A 19,205-nucleotide genomic window follows, 5' to 3' on the forward strand; every position below is an offset into this window, starting at 1 on the left:
TTACACAGTACGACTTATGGGAAAGTCTTACGGAAACAAACGTTCATGGATTCAGCTTTGGTGTTATATATTACTAAGCATAACAGAGTTAAAAATTGTATGATATTTTAAATGCACTCGTTTCACACATGCTAGCTCTTAATCACATGTTTGATACACAAAAATGCTTTATGGTTAAACACCTTCACAAAACCAAACTCAAACATCTTATTGATTCCAGTTTCATTTTACAAATTAAAAACACAATTACACAAAATCCGTTTTTTTTTTGTACTCCCTTTTCAATACAAATTCTTTTCAAGCAAAAATCAAGAAAAACATTGACAACAACGGACTCACGTGATCCTCTCACTATTCCCCTTGTATATCTGACCTACTCTTTGCCTTCCCTGTTTTTTTGGCTAATATTAGCACTTAACACCACTTGCACCATTTTCTTCTTTATTTTTTTTTTTATTTTATTTTTTTTTTTTTTACAAAGGAGTCACGACTTATGAAGGCCTAAAGGCTACTCGTGAATAAGAGCTAATGAGTTTGGGATGGTAACTTAGACAACAGCTTAGTGATCGTTAGTGGTAAAATTGGGTAGAAATGAACTATTTAAGGAGACGACTCACCAAGAACTTGTTTACATTCGACTTTAAGATGGCCATGTTGTAGTAAGCTCGAAAACAGGCTAGTGGAACAGAATTCCACAGGCCGGCAGTTCTAAAAAGAAAGCTCTGTTCATAGAATTTGTGTTTACATTTAAGTACAGATAGAAAGGGGGGAAATTGTTGATAGTGATTGTAGCTAGACGAGTGCTTTTTGTTAATGTTTGACAGGGGAGGGGGACACCATAAGCTCAAAGAAACACTTGCTGTGAAAATATGCCAACACCATCCAAGGTTTATATAGAATTTCCTCATATGCACTTGATTTTCTTAAAATGGTCACCCATTTGCTTCTGGCCAGGGTCAAAGTTACTTAGGTGATCTTACAAGAATTGGTAACTCTACAAACTGACACTGATGGAGTTATCTTGTCGATTATCTTTGAATCTAATATTGCTATATGTATACAGCAAGCTACAAACAACAATAAAAATGTGACGAAGTCTAAAACAAGTTAAGTTTTTCCAACATAATGTTTGTTTTGTCTGTTTACTTCAATTTTAGGTTATTTAATGCCAAAACAAAATACCTATTATACATTATTCATTTTGTGCAATTAATTGAAGACAAGTTGATGTTTTATCCATAAATGGAGGAAAATTATGACCTCGTACTTTTCCCAACTATATTAGTTCACACATAACCGCAATACAGTAGCGTAGCTAAGGGTAGGCAGGGGATGGGCAGTTCGCCCCCCCCCTCCCCGGGCGACAGCAAAACAAAATTTTTCAGCCACGTTAAGGTGCAAAAATAGTCAGAAAATAGGATTTATTTATCATATATTATGTAATTTTTAAGTTTTTAAATCTTTTCTAAAATATTAAAAACTATTAAAAAAATTTTTTTTAATTAGTCACTAGAGAATCTTCTTACTGTTTTTTATTGAAACTTTGTATTTTTTGTAGTTTTTAATAATACATTTGAAATCATTTGATGACACTCATTTAACTACTTTTTTTAACTGAAAAAAAATTGGAAAAAAAAAGATTAAGTGGTTATAATATATATATATATATATATAAATAAAGCAGTGTCATATCTTGGGGGGGGGGGCGAATGACAACAAAGGAGGAGTGACACAATGTCAATGAGGTGACATTTGAGCGGACCACCCCGGTTGATGTTGCATAGCCAAATACACCCAACAATAAAAATGTGACTAAGTCTAAAACAAGTTCGGTTTGTCCAACATAATGTTCACTTCAATTTTAGGTTATTTAATCCCAAAATACAATAGCTATTATAAATTATTCATTTTGTGCAATTAATTGAAGACAAGTTGATGTTTTATCCAGAAATGAGGAGGGTAAGGAGGAATTATAACCTCATACTTTTCCCAACAGTATTAGTTGAAAAATAACCACAATAGATCCAATTTGAATTCGGTATCACAGGTTTCATATTCATTCAACCAGAAACCTGCATAATTTCACAAGAAAAAAAAAAAAAATGTTGATTCAAATTTTGTTAGTTTTGTTTTATTCGCACTTGCAACCCCCTACAACAGCAACAACCACACACACACACACACACACACACACAGAGGAAGAAGTTGGTGTCATAAAGGAATCTTTCACTTGAATGACTAGACAGCATAGATGGAGCCACAGCTAAGCTTTTATGCCAAATTACATTAATTTCTTTGAATTTATCAAGCAGCAACGTTGCAAAAAGAATCCATGACATTATTCGCTAAGAAAATTCACACGCAAAGTCACTAAAATTTTAAAGTCTTTTGCATGCGATCGTTTGACTCCTCAATGTTATCAAATCCTCAGCATTTAATCATTAATGCCAGGTGTCAAAGACATTTTAAAAGAATTCAATAAGAGTAGGATGAACTACCAGGCTTTGCCTTCTCTCTTTGAGAAGGAGTTAGTTTATTGCTAATCATCTGAGGCACTCCTACCAGGGAATGCCAATGGGGCTTGCCATGCATGTTTTGCAGGTCAAAGTGCTCCTCCTCGGGGGTACTGACTTTTGAATCATACTTTCTGACCCTTGTCATATTTCTTGCAGTGGGAGAAAAATAAATACCCAGAGTAGGGTGAACTAATTTACCACTGTGGAGTTTATTGCATAAGGCAGATGCTGCAATGAATTTATTCTCAAGCTGAACATAACTGAATTCGTGCGCTTACATTCGCCATGGATGTCACAATACTTTTGATGGATTTAAAATCCAAGTCAGTTGATTCATGCGATGTATTCTTATGTTAAAGCGTTTCAATCACAAAGTTCAAATTTTGGAGAATCAACTCAATTCTGGAGATGAATTTCATTTTCACAAATCAGACAACCATGGTTCAAAATGTGGAGAACTGGACATTTTTGTAGAATCAAACAAGGTGAACAAAAAACTGAACTCTAGAGAAAGAAGCTGAATTTTATAAATTTTTATAGAATAAAAATGTAATTATAGAGTTGAGTTTAAAGATGACAAGCAGTTTTTTTTTCAAAGCTGTATGAAGTCATTTTTTTTTTTTATTAATATTTCAATGAATAAAAATCCAAAAGAATATAATCATGTTTTTCTTTAAAACATTTTCCATCATCTATTACTTTTTTTCCAAACTCTAACAGCATTTAATTTGCTCAAAGTCTGATGCTACTTGATAAGGATTTTGTTTTTGGAGACTAGACTAGTCGTAGCTAGAGCTATGACAACAGTATATTCTTTTCATTGTTTTGACTCTCAAACATATATCCGACACAGTTAGACACAATTAATCAACTGAGAACCATATTACTCTGTATAAAAGCATATAAGATATCAACGGATATATGCTCAAGAGTCATCTATATATATATATATATATAAATAAATAAATAAATAAATAAAAGCGAAAATGTGTGTATGTATGTGTGTGTGTTTGTATGTTTGTATGTATGTGTGTGTGTTTGTATGTCTCGCAAAAACTTTTGACACGGGTCACGGATTTTTGCCAGATCGGTATCATTTTAAACTTCCAACCTTCGCCCGACAAATATCGAAAAATTGGCCAAAAACGTTAATTTCTTCACCCTGAAATCAGCAGTTTTCTACGGTGGGGGGGGGAGGTCAGCAAAAACCATCCTCTCATGATGAGTTCGGTACTACGCATGCATCATACGACGTCATAACCTGATTTACTTTAAATATTTGAAAAAAACGACAATTTCGGCGACGTCGTCTTAGCTCAGTTGCTTAGAGCGCGGCCTCATTATCTAAAAAGTTTTGGGTTCGAAGCGTGGTGTGAGATTTTTAAATTTTAATATTGAAGCAGGGTTATTTAAGCCATTTTTCACATGTTTTTCAAATTTTTTAACGTTCGTTTTTCTGGATTTTTTTTACTTCGCTTATTCTTAGGTTTTCATTAACACCCCCCACACCCCCGCTGACCACACACACCCAAAAACACCCGGGCAACGCCGGGTACTCCCCGCTAGTAACAATGAAAACAATATACTGTTGTCATGGTCCTAGTTATGGCACACGAACGATGCAAGGTGTTCAGACGTAGAACCTTTGTTTTATGATATTCAATAGAAATGTCTTGGTATCACATTTTAGCCATTTTTTCCCCTTGAAACATTAAACATCTAAATTTTTTAAAAGGCAAAGCGCTCTCTCCTCGCAATAAAATACTGAAAACAATGACATAATTTAAATTTTCAGATTGTTCAATGATATGTAATAATGTGTTGATCAAATCTTATCTACTTGTTAACTTTTGTCTGAGGTTTTATGTAGATACTTTCCTTTTTTGAAAAAAAATTAATATTGGCTCAAACTGAACAATCTTTGCAGAAAGTGATTTTCAACTAAAGAACAATGCTGAAGAACATTACTTTGATCTAAAACCACCTTAAAAAAGGTTAACTCAAATTTATGTTAATGCGTCAACAAAATCAAGAAAACGTTAAAATTATCTGTTGCTCAACTCGTCTCAGACATTAAAAGTCTTATATTACTTTCTAGCTTGAACCAGAAATGAAACGATCCTTTTCATGCTCAAATACATCTTAGTTGGTATCTATAAAAATCTAACTTCATAAAAATTTATACACAAAATTATTTTAAAACTATAAAAACAATACAATTACTATATACAATTAAAAACATGCATTTTCTTTGGATTCTTTGGACTACCCTTCTCATATTGGATGTTATTCTCACGTTTTGGTCGATGTAGGCCACGGCCACCGAGATCGGTAGTCTAGTCTTCTTCAAGTGCGTCTTATCAAACTCAGGAATATATGTCAAACTCAAGTACTTGAGTGCAATTTTGAACTGAATCTACGTCTTTTTGCCCACGGTCAGTGACAGAAATTCCTTTTAGACCAAGGCAATTTTTATTTTAGTTCCAATTCAGCACATTTTTTGGGAAGGTAGATTTTTTCCACATTAAAAACCGACCTTATGCCCGTTTTTTCTTTGCTTCCCCCCCCCCCTTTTTTTTTTACCTATTTTCCTTTTTCTTCCCCCCCCCTTTTTTTACCTATTTCCCTTTTTCTTTTCTTCCCCATCCCCTTTTTTTCTTCCAATATAGTGTTCTTTTCTATTTATAGAGTAGCAGGACAAAGCCTAACTCTGGCCTCATAGGAAGTAAAGTTAATAGGAACACAATCAACACTCATATATGGGTTCATTTATTCACAAAACGCAAAAATATGCTTTAAGTTAGATGCTGAATACAACAACAACAAAATCACTTTGATAAATATTAGAATCTTTAAATTTTCCATGAAAACAAGCAAACAATAAGCATTGAAATCACACCTGTCGTCTTTAAAATCAAAACACGATCAATAATATAGAGTACAGGTGCCACTAATATTCCGACAACTAATGGTCTGGCAATTCTTTTAATCTACACAAAATTATGTGAGGCTACTTGAAAATCCAAGCTACTTTACGGAGTGCCCAACAGATGGTGCTGGGTGTAGCATGCAATCAATTTGTCAGCGTTTATGTCATCCATATACTGAAAGCAAACTTTCACTGCTGATAGTAGTCTTTTAGTTTGAGCTTAAACCTGGAAAAGTTCTGGAACCAAGAGTACCAAAAAATTTACTGTTCCATTTGCATACAAGAGTCGTTCCAAAAGTAAGGCCTCCTATTTTTTTAACTTAAAAACTAAAACATTGAAGAGCTACAAAGACGGGAGTGGTACCATTAAAACGAACAACCCTTTGTGTTCCATAATTTATTTTTCTACATAGCCACCACCATTCTCATTGTATTTTTGTCAACAATGAACAATGCCTTGATAGTAAAAGTTCGGAGCGTGCTTTAACACTTACATCTCCGTTGACACTGAAATCGACAAACCCATTTAACTGTGCTAACATCAACTGCATTGATTTTGTAAAGGTTCAATAGGCGCCGATGAATGTTGATAGGTTTTTTTTTTCATGAAGGAATTCAATGGCACATCTCTGCTCCTGACAAGTATCCATGACAGAGATAGCTTTCTTAGAGCTCACACCGTAAATGTCTGCAACAGAGAAATTAAACTTTTCAGGTCATGTATGCATAAGTTCAGTTATCATAACTAGGGCTATGATAAGAGAATATTCTTTTTATTATTTTGACTCTCGAGTATATATCAGTTAATATCTTGTATGTTTTTAGATAGAGTGATGTGGTTCTCGATTGATTAACTGTGTTTAACTGTGTTGGATATATACTCGAGAGTCAAAACAATGGTAATATTTTCTTGTCATAGCCCTAATCATAATACAATTTGTAATCCATCCGATCCATTTGGGCGGAATAAAAATAGGAGGCATTGCTTAAGGGATGTCCCTCGTATATAAATTATTACTACTGGAAGATTTATTCAAAGTGAAATGGATTATTTATTTCCTTACAGTTAATTTGATTTCATAGAAAAATATTAATAAACTCTTCCACCCCTTCCAAAATTTCAGAGAGTATACGATAAAAATTAAAACAGAAAATCTTTCTTCAATCTACAAAACAGCCTATCCTGCCTTGACAGAGTACAAAATAGACTTTGTGGCTTAGTGGGGGATGCCCTTTTCTCTACCCTGCAACCTCTTTCCCACAGAAGAGACGTTGCGAGCCTATCCTTGTTTTATCGTTATTTCCATGACAGGTGCTCGTCTGAACTCCAATCTCTGGTCCCCCCTCGCCAATCTTTCACGAAAAACACCCGTCTAGCTGAATCCACTGTCAAAAGTTTCCCCCACTCTTTATCTGTGCCTAAATCAAAATGCGGATTCCATGAACAAAGCTTCTTTCTTAGAACTGCACGCCTGTGAAACTCTGTTCCGTCTGCCTGCTTCCCACCGGACTACAACTTGGATGTGTTCAAGTCCAACGTTAACAAATTCCTAATGAACTGCCCCCTTAAGTAAACACTTCATCAAATCTCCACACTAACGTAATGTACTTATCCCTGAGTGGCTTCCGGGCCTTGTTAAGTGGTGATCACTGTATAAAAAAAAAAAAAAAAAAAAACATTCTATAAACGTGGTAAAAATTGTAATGCATATGCATACATTAATTTTTCAATTTTTAAAATAATTTTAATTTATGGGAGAAGTAGAAAAAAAATAAATTCAAGTATAAGAAAAAAAAAAATGTTTTCCAGATAAAAATCTACAAATATTTCTAGAAAATTACTAAAAAAAATTTTAATTGAATTTTAAAAATATTTACAAAGAATTGGGTGCCTGAAAAATAATCTTTCTGTCACTCGTATGCTGAAATTTTTTTCGTATGCTGAAAACTTTTTCGTATGCAGGGACAAAAAAATGTTCACATCATGTTTCGTAAGCTGAAAATTTCATAAGCAAAATCTTTCATATCTAGAGATTCCAGATAGATCATATTTAAGTATATTTTACGACCGGGCAACACAACCTGTTAGTAAACTATAAAACCCAAGCAGACATGTACAAAATATATTTATGCTTATCATTATAGAGTTGTGTGTTGAATAGGTTAAGATAAAAAAAAAAAAAAAGAATAAAGATTACATCAGTTATACGCATAATTACAAAAATCCTTCTCAATCATTGACAGTCTGAAAGTACTTCAAGATCCTAAGGTTAACATTCACAGACAATATGAATTGGAACAAATACATTGATGCAATGCATGGAGTATGGTTGCCACATCTGGTGTATCTGCCACTAGCCTCTCACTCCTAGACGGTTTAAACAAAGCGTCACCAACCTAATATGTCCTGAACTATAAACTAAACTTCAACCTCTGTCCCATTGCCGAAACGTGGCATCCTTGTGTATGTTTAACAAGTATTTCAATGGCAAGTGCTCTGACGAATTTCGAGCACTAGTACCCCTTCACCAACAATATCCTCAAACCCGACAAGCAGCAAAATTCCACCCCTACACTGCAGCGATCCCTAGATGCCGTAAACTTTCAGGATATGAATGCATAAGTTCAGTCATCATAACAATACAATTTGTAATCCATCTAATCCATTCGGGCGGAATAGAAAGTAAAAGGCGTTGTTTTTGGAATGTGCCTCATATATAAATTATTACTACTGGAAAAAGAAGATTTCTTAGGTACAAGCCCTGCATTTGTGATACTACTACCGTGTATAAACAATAAAGCCCAAGCAGACATAAACAAGGTACATTTATGCTTATTATTATAGAGTTGTGTGTTGAATAGGTTAAGATAAAAAAAAGATTACATCAGTTGTACGCATATGTGCTGACGTATAATTAAAGACAGCCAAGTGTGAGGCAGAATTAATTATAGAACCGTTTTATTTATGACTTCTGATAACAAACATACTTATCAGCGTTTCAGCATTTTTTAATTTTGAACCTGACTTACATCATTGATATTAGATAATAGCTCTGCTGTGATTCTCTATAAATAGAAAAGGACATAAGGAAAACAAGTATATACAAAGAGAAAATAAAGAAAAAGGGGAAAGTACAGATTTTTTTTTATGGAACTTGTCCTGATGAACTCGTAACACTTATACTCGCTTGATGCAAATACTTCCGTCCAACCTGACAAGCAACAAAATCTCACCTGTTCACTGTTGAGGTCCCTAAATGCTGAAAAGCTTTCTATTCTAATAGTTTCTTTCCTTTGACTGCTAGACATTGGAACTAACCCCCACCCTCATTTTCTGCTTCCTTGACTGTACTGACATGCTTATTTATATATATATATATATATATATATATATATATATATAAAAGTGAACGTGTGTGTGTGTGTGTACATTTCCCTACGCAATAACTCTAAATAATATAAATTTGATATACAGGGTACTGAGATTTGGGAAAATCGATGTGATAGGTTTTCGGACAGAAATTTGGCGATTATGGGGTCAAAGTTCAACGATTTGACCTTTGAGAACTCTACCAAACTCCTCCTACAATTTTGGGTCTAAATACGTGAAATTTTAGATATAGGTTCCTTGGACATGGATCTAACTTAATAACTTTATTTGAGCCCTAAACAATAAATTTTAAGGGGTCAAAGTTAAAAAATTGACCTTTTTTCTTTTCTTTGCTCAGCATACACCTCCAAACACCCGGGCAACGCCGGGCTGAAATGCTAGTGTTGAAAAAAAATGTATGTGAACAAATATCTTGCTACTCAACTCCTCACAGTCCTTTGTTAAACACAATCTGAAATAGTATACCCTTATGTACTAGTGGCAATATCCCTCATTTAGGGATTGAAAAAGTATAAAAAATAAAAAATAAAAAAACATTTAAAAAAACTTGTATGGAAATGTATTTATTATTTAGATTCATCGGACTACTGTTCTCATCTTCGATGTCATTTTCACAACGTTTTGGTCGATGTAACCTCCGACCTTCTTCAGGTATATCTTGTCGAATTCAGAAATTTGGACGAAATTTCGAACAGAACCTTATTTATTTCACAGGGGTTGCATGCTGATAACCCGCACTGGTCAGGGGTTGATGTCATTTTTATACTGAAAGCCAACTTTCACTGGACAGTACCTAAACTTCAACTCCTACCATCCATATAATGTAAAGAAAGGAATCATCCGTCGCCTACAACACCGAGCAAAAACAATATGTAGTAACAGCAATACATATCAAGAGGAGATGGATAGTTTAAGAGAAACGCTCCACCGAAACAACTATCCAGAAAGCATGAAATCAGCTCCAATAAATCTGGACCAGACATCAAAGGATACCACTAAGAAACTCACCACAGTGAGTACCATAAATAGAGGGTTTGTCAGGTAAACTTCAAAGAATATGTAATACATATGATATCAGGACAGTATTCAGAAGCGAAACAGTTTTGGAAACAGCTTGTGCGGATAAAAAAAAAAAAAAACTCATGACTAAGAACTGTGTATATGAGATCCCACGTAAATTTGAAAAACTATACAAAGGTGAAACATGTCGTCAATTAAAAGTACGGTTAGAGGAACATCGAAAAGTCGTAATACGTGGAGAGATTGAAAAATCACTTATAGCTGAACATATTTGAAGGAAAAAGGCAGACCATCTACCATTATAGGACGAAGTAAAAATTATAGAGAAGAACATGGAGAGTAAGACGATTCCAAGAGGCAGTACATATGCTGGGTGGCAATCAATTACTAAGTAGACCTAGTATAGAATTTAAGACGATATGGGAACCGTTAATTATAAATAATATACGCAGTAAATAGTAATTCGTAATAAATAGTGTGTGACAACGGTTATGGAAACAAGCGTTCAAAGGTGGCTTGTGCGTATTGTAAAATGTCATAGACACTCAAACTCGAAACCCGACCGATAGGAAACGAAAAGGTGACATACGTAAATTAAGACGCGATCGAATTTGGGCATTTAAAAAAAACGGTATTTCTTTCATTGGCGAATACATTCTTTTCTTGAGTCGTTTGAACGTACGGTTAATTCGCGTATTAGTGGGAAGAAAGAAAGATGGGGTTTCTACGAACGTCGAAACAGGAAAAGAAAACGGATTATTATTGTTATTATTATTATTATATTTGGCTCACATGGAGCTTTCACACAAGTCAACAAATGATCTGATTGGAAACCTGTGGTATTCTCTGGAAGCTGAGTGACAACAAGTCTCCCCAGACGTCCAGACCTCTCCACCTCCTTCGATAGCATTTGCAAATGAATTTGCATCATCGCAACAGCCGCTTACCATTGATTTCTCGCTGGTAGTGGCCATTGGTTTATGCTGGAATTTGAGTGGCACTCAGCCTCCCCAAGGTCCCAGTTCTCTTTGCGCTTGTCCAGCAGAGGTCTAGTTGGCGCTCGCTCCTCGGTCTTTCAGTCCTTATTGACCCTTCTCGGCCCTTTGGTATCATTTTTTTTTTTTGGGGGGGGGGTCGGTGATGAAACAATAGGGGGAGTGCATAAGGGGGGTGTAGAACTTGTAAATATGAAGTTTCGGGGTTCTTCATTCCCTGTAACGCTTATTCGTTATATTGTCTTGTATTATTCTCCGCATTCAAGGGTTTTCCTTAATATTTCAGTCGTTTTCATTATCGTTAGTTGTTGTACTTTTGCAGTTATTCCTCTGATTCCAATTTCTGACATTCTTTTTTCAAAGTTTTTCGGGATTGTTCCTAGTGCTCCTACTATTATTGGTACTATTTGGACTTTCTTCATCATCCAAATCCCTTTTAACTCTCTGGCTAGCTCTGTGTATTTGCTTCGTTTCTCCTTTTCTTTCATACTCACCCTGTGATCAACTGGGACTGCAAAGTCCATGACTAGACAGGATTTTTCTTTCTTGTTAATTATTACGACATCTGGTCTTCTTGCTTGGATGGGTTTGTCCGTCTGTATGTCCATGTCCCATAGGATTTTGTGGTTCTCGTTTTCGGGTGGTGTTGCAGGTTTATGCTTGTACCATTTGTCTGTATGCTCAAAATGCAGTCGTTTACACAATTCCCAGTGTACCACCCTCCCCACTTGGTCATGCCTGTTTTTGTATTCCTTTTGGGCAAGTTTGCTGCATTCGCTTACTATATGGTTTATCGTTTCTTCTCTTTGTCCACAGAGTCTGCATTTGCTGTTTTCTTGTGTTTTATCGATCCTTGCTTTGATATAGTTGGTTCTTATCGAGTTATCTTGTGCTGCAGTTATTAGAGATTCAGTTTCTTGGTTTATATGTCCTTTTCGCATCCATGTCCAGGTGTTTTCGTTATTCTCATCTTTTGTCATTTTTATGAATCTTCCGTGGAGTTGTTTCTCTTCCCACTTCTCTTTTCTCGTTTTGTCGTTTGTCTGTCTTCTGTTTTGTTTTTTTCAGTGTCTCTCACTGCCATAATTATTCTTTCAGTGTTTTGCATTATGTATTTTTCTAGTTCTTTTGTCGTGTCCTTCACACAGTCTTCTATAGAGATCAGTCCCCTCCCACCGTCTTTCCTTTTCACATAGAGTCTGTCAATATCGTCCTTTGGGTGTAGTGCATTATGCATGGTCATGAGTTTCCTAGTTTTCTGGTAGAGTTGTCTCAGTTCTTCTTTTGTCCACCCTATAAACGGCCAAGAGTATCTTACTAGTGATACTGCCCATGTATTAATACCTTTTATTAGGTTTCTACTATATAATTTAGTTTCCAGGAGTTTTCTTGTTCTCCTGAGGTATTCCTTTCCAACTTTCTCTTTCATTTGTTTCTCTGATTGTGTCCGCTTCCAGAATTGCCAAGTATTTATAGTCGGCTTGTTCCCCTAGTGCCCTCATTTCTGTTTGGTTGTGTAGTTCCATGCCTTCTGTCGTTTCCAGTTTTCCCTTTCTTATAACTAATTGTGCGCACTTTTCTATTCTAAATTCCATTTGGATATCTTGGCTGAAGATTCTGGTTGTGTTAATTAGTGTCTCTAGCTCCTTTTCGGTCCTTGCAAAAAGTTTCAGATCGTCCATGTACATCTGGTGGTTCATTTTTTCCTCTGTATTGGAGAACTTGTATCCGGCTTGGCACTTTCTCATAATACTGTTCAAGGGCATTATTATTATTGTTATTATTATTATTGCTGTTGTTGCGTTTTTCGAAAACATTGCAAGTTGAACTTTTTTTTTTCTTGCACGAATATTTAACGGTATTCGGCAGTTTGAATACAAACTTTAATTTCAACATTTTATAGTGATAATTACAACCAGAAATAAAATAGGTTTAAGGCTTCCAAAATTCGTAGTAGGACTGCCCACATAATACAAATAAGTAATCCTCATCTCAAAAATTAAAAAACGTAATTGTATGGAAACATTATCACTTTTGCTTGTCATCGGTAACACGTGTGGTTATAGAAAATGGGAAGAGGGCAATTTTTGGGGAGAAGGGTTATCCATAAATGTTTAACACAATTTGGTGTTCAACAACTTTTTAAAAAGAACCTGCAATAATAAAACGGCTGTTGTTTCCTTTGCATTTGTGACATGCGAGCACATTTAAGCATTCACTCTGTGCACATATCTCTCATTCCTATGGCTTCAGCAGACTTTGAAAAGGAAATGTCTTCTTCATGAGAGATTGGGTTCACAACATACAGAAAAATAGAAGCTTAACGAGACCGCAAGTTTATACGTTGTAACAGATCAGAACTTTCCAGGAAATTCAATAATTATTTTTTTTAATTAAAAAAAACAGAGAGAAACACACAGATAGAGAGAAAAAGGAGAGAGGGAGAGAAAGAAAGAGAAAGAAAAGAATGAGAGAGAAAGAAAAGAGAACGAAAGGGGAGAGAGAAAGAAAGAAAAGAGAACGAAAGGGGAGAGAGAAAGAAAGAAAAGAGAACGAAAGGGGGAGAGAGAAAGAAAGAAAAGAGAACGAAGGGGGAGAGAGAAAGAAAGAAAAGAGAACGAAGGGGGAGAGAGAAAGAAAGAAAAGAGAACGAAGAGGGAGAGAGAAAGAAAGAAAAGAGAACGAAGGGGGGGAGAGAAAGAAAGAAAAGAGAACGAAGGGGGAGAGAGAGAAAGAGAGAACAGAGAAAGAGAAAAATAATAGATAGCAACGGTAAGGGTATCTGCATGATGTAGCGACTATAAAATAATGCTTGAGAAAAGACACTGATAGCCAAGTATACACATATGTTAGGAACGCATAAAATATAAAATGATACAATAAAATATGATTTGTGCATCCTAAGGATCCACGTTAGCTTTTTCATAAAAACAAAAAAAAAAAACCATTAAAATGCACACAGGAAATTCATAAGAGTGTGCGTGACTTTCCTGCAAATCACAAAAGTAAATTTGCTCTGTTTTTTGTTTGTTTCAAGGAAATTTACCTTGGTCGAGGGGTGGGGCTTCTTTCACCCACCCTCAGTTCAAGCTCAGCGTAAAGATAGTAGAGCTGACCAACTCATCTTTTTATCTGTAACTAAACAATTTAAAGAATTAGATTTTAATATTTACAGTTTGGGCGTTGGATAGAAGGCAGGTGGGGGTGGGGGGCTAGGACGCATAAATATTCTTAGGACTCACATAAGTAATATATATATATATATATATATATATATATATATATATATATATCAAGATTGTGGTTGTGTATGAATTTTATGTGATAGTCATTAAATATTTACATCAAGACACATTAAAACGTTTGCATCTTCAGTATAAATACCTATAAAATTTAATCATTACGACAGTCTGAATAGTCGAACCACCCTCAAACAAATTTATTTTTATTGGGTTGCTAATAACATGACCCACGCTTCCCAATGGGCAAGTGAAGATTGCTGCAATGAATCAAGTGTGTCGCATGTGAGAGGCCTACGTGATGAGGTTTTATTTTGAGGTTTTCCGTCATAAAATAAAAAATATTTATTTAAATTCATCTAACTTTTTTCTGGTCGGTTTTTGAATGCATTTTTTTCTTTTTGCTTGTATGTAAAAAAAAAAAATTTTAATCACTGACAAATATTTCAGACAAAATGTTAATTTTCTTTTGATTGTTATACTGTTAGTAAAATGTGTATCTTCAGTTTAAAAGCTGCATTCATGCTTTTTTAGGACAGTGGAGGTACTAAATGCATTTATTTAAGTATGTAAATGGTTTGAGAAATATGATTTTCGAAATGAATGGTGGCTGTGTGTGTGTGTGTTTTTAAAAATCAATTTAGCTCAATAGCAGTATTGGTTTAGGTATTAAAAACAAAGCTCAATAGCAGTGTTGGTTTAGGTGAAAAGAATTTTTTCAAAAGTTTTTTTGACTAACAAAAACTGACAAACAAAATCAAAAAAAAAAAGTTCATTGTTACCTGGTAACCAAGCATCATCCTTCACATATTCGTGTTAACAGTTGAGAGTAAATTTAATTCACTGCACACAAGGTTGAACTTAGATGCGGTTTATCTCAGAATAATTATTACACGTGAAACTGTATGGCATTAGTGTTAGTAAATGATGACAATTATGTGCACAAACCTTTTTTAGTAACACAAACAAAACGCAATATTCAATACATAAAAATAGATAAATCTGTGCTGAGAACAATTCATTGATAAGCACAGATTGCAAACACATTAGATAATACAAGAAATGGAATTCTCTAAACAATTTCAAGCTACATAAAATATGAACAGATTAACAAGATGAGTTCTTTTCATTTTGCATTTTAGTGTAGGCAACAAACCAACAACATAAAAACGATTTAACAGTATTGTTTTCATGTAAAAAGGCAAATTTTTATATATACTAGCAGGCCGGCGGCGGTGCCCGGTCGTAAACTATGCATAATATTATATTCTAATTCATACAGAAACTGAGCCATGTACATGCGAATATTATGTCTTTTCTAAACAGTTCAATTCTTGTAAGTAAATAAAAAAAATACTTGAGCTGAGATCGAAACCAAAACCTAAAGACAGTGAGTCAAGTACGATAACCATCAAACCAACTTGACACAATCTTTACAAAGTTTTTTTTCCAATCTACTTCTTAACATAAAAGCTTTTATGTTTCACAAACGTGCATGCGTATTCATGAAACAGTTGACAAACAGATAAAAATCCAATCACCCCCATGCACCAATTTTTCAATTTTGACTCCTTAGCAGCCCTTTTTCCGGATGAAAATGGATTAAAAAGTTTTCCACATATCTGAATGCCATATACACTAAATTTCAAGTCTGTAGATCAAAAATTTGTTGAGTATATAGGTTGAGAAGTGTCTTTCACACACACATACATTTTTTTTCTTTTACTCTTTTTCACTCCCAACAGGGCATACTGATACTGCCACTTGAAACATAGGGAGCTATTATTTGGGATCGTATCTAATAGGGAACTGTCAGGAGTTCAACAGCAAGAGAGCTGTTCACATTTAAATTTCTGCATGTTAGTACAGTCAGGGAAACATGAAACAAGGAGAAGGGATTTCAAAATCTAGTAGTCCAAGGTAAACAACTAGTGGAGTAGAAAGTTTTCCGTCAACTATGGATCTCAACAATAAAGGGGTGGAATTTTTCTGCTTGTTGAGTTGATCAGAGGTATGTACATTGAGGGGGCACAAGTGCTACAAGTTTATCAGAGCACATTCCATTAAAGTATTTGTAAAACAGGCAGAGAGATGCAACACTGCAATGTGACAGTGGCTTGAATTTGGCTGACAGTGTGATATACAAGAAAAACATACAAGAAAAATATATAAGAAATACTTTTTTAAATGACATGGATCAGCTTAATTTATCTGTAGAAAAAAAAAAATCTAGATCCAGTATCCAAAATATTTTTGTTCATGTATTTTGAGGAAGGTGGTGTTTGATCCACACTACTGGGGAGCCATGATTTAATATACTGTTTTGTTTTTAAATCCCCAAAGCAGTGTTTCATGGTAAACAACTGGTGATCTCTTTAAGAAGATTGGAATTATTGCTTGTTCATGTAAGTAAAACTATTCAGCGATACTGGAGATTAATTGAATTACTGACAAAATAATTTTCCAATGAAGGACATGTTTTTTTAATAGTTTAAAAGGTTTGGAAGAAACTTCTAAAACTATATATATATATATATATATATATATATATATATATATATATATATATATATATATGCAGTCACATATAGAGAAAGCAAGAAAAGAAATAATGTGAATATATATTTAAATTTATAAAATTAAGTCTAAATAGGAATACATTTGACAAATTGATGATTTATTCAGCATTGCCAATTTTCATTTATTATTGTTGTTCTACATTCTTTGCAAAAAATAAAAACCATACATAGCTTCAGTTTCTTTTCATTAATACTTATTAAAATTATTTTTGTGTAAAACAAAAATCAGCTTATGTCACAAAAGATTTATCGCTTTCCTATTTATTCTAATTATCAGATAAACAATTATATTTTTTCAAACTAGATAATTGCCTGTTCCTTTTTTTATAATTAATTGACTACGTAATAAAGTTTTGGTTTTAATAACTATTTAAACTGATGTTTTTCTGTAATGAAGCAAGCAACATTATTGCTGATCGTTGTGCATCGTCTTTGTTTTTGTTTTTTTAACACACTATTACATTGTTTTGACAATAGTATCGACCCTGTTATGTGTTTTCTGCATCCTAAATTATATTTTCTAACAAATAAACTCATTTAAGCGATTATCTTTTATTATCTATAAATATAAAAGCGAAAATGTATGTATGTATGCTTTTTCTGTATGTCTACAAAAGACTTTTTTCAGAGAAGCGGTCGGTCGGTTCACAACTTTTTAAAACTTTTTATATCACATATAAATCGTAATATCTCAGAGTTAACAACAAAGCTCGCCTGTCTTTAATTTGCTCGATTTCGCGAAGATAAATATTCAACATTTGTCGCTCGTCACATGTGGGTTTGTCTTTTTCATATAACATCTTGGGAAAATAAAAATAAAAAAAGCGTTCCGCAGTAAATGAAATACTATCCCACAGTCAAACTTGACCTCATTAACTCATTAAAACGGGCACCTGCCAAATCCAAGTAATTAAATAAATTCAAACGTGTTTCCGTTAGCATCTCGCGGTGGGGCAATGGTTAACGTCGCACGTTTTGTTTTGTTTTTTTTGTTTGTTTTTTTTCACACTTTAATTTACAACTTTGCCTCAACGGTTGGGGTTCGATCCTCATACTTACTTTTTTTTAACCCCCCACCCCCGGAGTTTCCACACACACACACCTCCAAACACCCGGGCAAGCCGGGTACCTCTCGCTAGTTATTAATAAAATCTGTTTTATCCTGTTTACATTTCAATAACATCATTTCATAAATACACTTTAAACAACTTTCCATAAACGTTTTTCCTTTTTTATAAAAAACAAAAACAAAAAAACTACGCCATATTAAACGCCTAAGGGGTGTGAACAATTTTTTTATTAACCATATCTCAGTCGTTCCTAACACTGACTGTTTATAAAATCTTTATAAAAACAAGCTTTAATAAATAAACGAAAACGCGTTTAAAAATCGTAAAGTCAGCACATTTAAGCAGGGTTGAATTCTTTTTCTTCCTCGTGCATAAACTCATGCCTGTACTAAAGAAAGAAAGGAAGAAGGTGGACCACACATTTTTTTATTTTTTTTAAATTTCTATGTTAAATCGATTTGGTATTTCTATACTTGGCACGGTGATCTAAGTCAAGCAGTCACTTAAAAGCAGAGATCGTGAGTTCAAACCTCAGCTAATATTTAATTATTTTTTTTTGTGCAAACTTTAACTTAGTCAATGGAAATTACTACATGAAGCGGTTTCTAAGATTTTACTTTCTTTTCCTTTTTTCCTATATGTAAGACTAGCCTGGGTGCCTGGCGTTGCCCAGCTGTTTGAAGGTGTGTGTTGAGCAAAAAAAAAGTGGCAGTAAACAGGCAGGCTCGAACCCGTACCGCAAAGGAGGAAAAAACATGATGTCTTTGTTGTTGCGCCCATCGCCAAACCGGAAGTGATGAATGTTTAAATTAAGGTTAGTCAATCGAAAAGAGGGGATGACTTGAAAATATTGGCGAAAAAAGTGACCCCTCCCTGTAGAAAAGTGCCCAGTTGAGGGTGAAGGAATTAATGTTTTTAGCCAATTTTTCGATATTTGTCGTCTGAAGGGTCGAGCTTTAAAACAATACTGATCTCGTGAAAATTCGTTGCCTCTATCGAAAGTTTTAAGCAAACATACAAACATAGCTGGAGGGGCATAGGCCATCTACAACTTTTGTAGATGTTTTTATAGCGAGGAGTTCTTTTTACAGGGTGAGGGTGCTGGCCCCATGCCCAACCTTCCCAGAAGGTACACCTCACCTTCCCAAATGGTCACCCATCTGGTACTGGCCAGGTTCAACGTTGCTTAACTTCAGTGATCTGGCAAGAACGGGTGTGTCAACGTGATTGTGCCGCATATAAATATACATACATTTAAACAGACAGGTGAGACTTATAGATAATTTATGGAAATTATAACTTCATACCTTTAACAAAGATAACCTATTTTCCTTTCTTTACACAAGACTGCAAATTCCGAAATTTGCTTCTTATAAAATACCACAAGTGTTAATTTTATACTGACTAAAATTTACACAATTCTTTTAATTAAAAAAAAAAAAACGACAATGAAACAATAGCTATTT

The 19,205-nt window shown here is 34.5% G+C and overlaps 1 protein-coding gene across 4 annotated transcripts in view; it reads right to left on the bottom strand.

The window, feature by feature from the left end:
- Nucleotides 1–19,205, bottom strand: part of LOC145253622 (TBC1 domain family member 1-like) — a 386,800-nt gene that overhangs the window by 346,551 nt on the left and 21,044 nt on the right. The window contains exon 1 of one of the 4 annotated variants that reach the window (XM_080112956.1): nucleotides 14,873–15,000. The exons of the other annotated variants lie outside the window; for them this stretch is intronic. Within the exon in view, the coding sequence (XP_079969082.1) occupies nucleotides 14,873–14,890 (18 nt within the window). The 5' untranslated portion in view covers nucleotides 14,891–15,000. Of the gene's footprint in view, nucleotides 1–14,872; nucleotides 15,001–19,205 lie in introns of those variants that run through there. 4 annotated transcript variants of the gene reach the window in all.

This window comes from Euprymna scolopes, chromosome 3 (genome assembly GCF_053919585.1).
Source record: "Euprymna scolopes isolate OS-2025 chromosome 3, ASM5391958v1, whole genome shotgun sequence".
NCBI classification, from domain to species: domain Eukaryota; kingdom Metazoa; phylum Mollusca; class Cephalopoda; order Sepiida; family Sepiolidae; genus Euprymna; species Euprymna scolopes.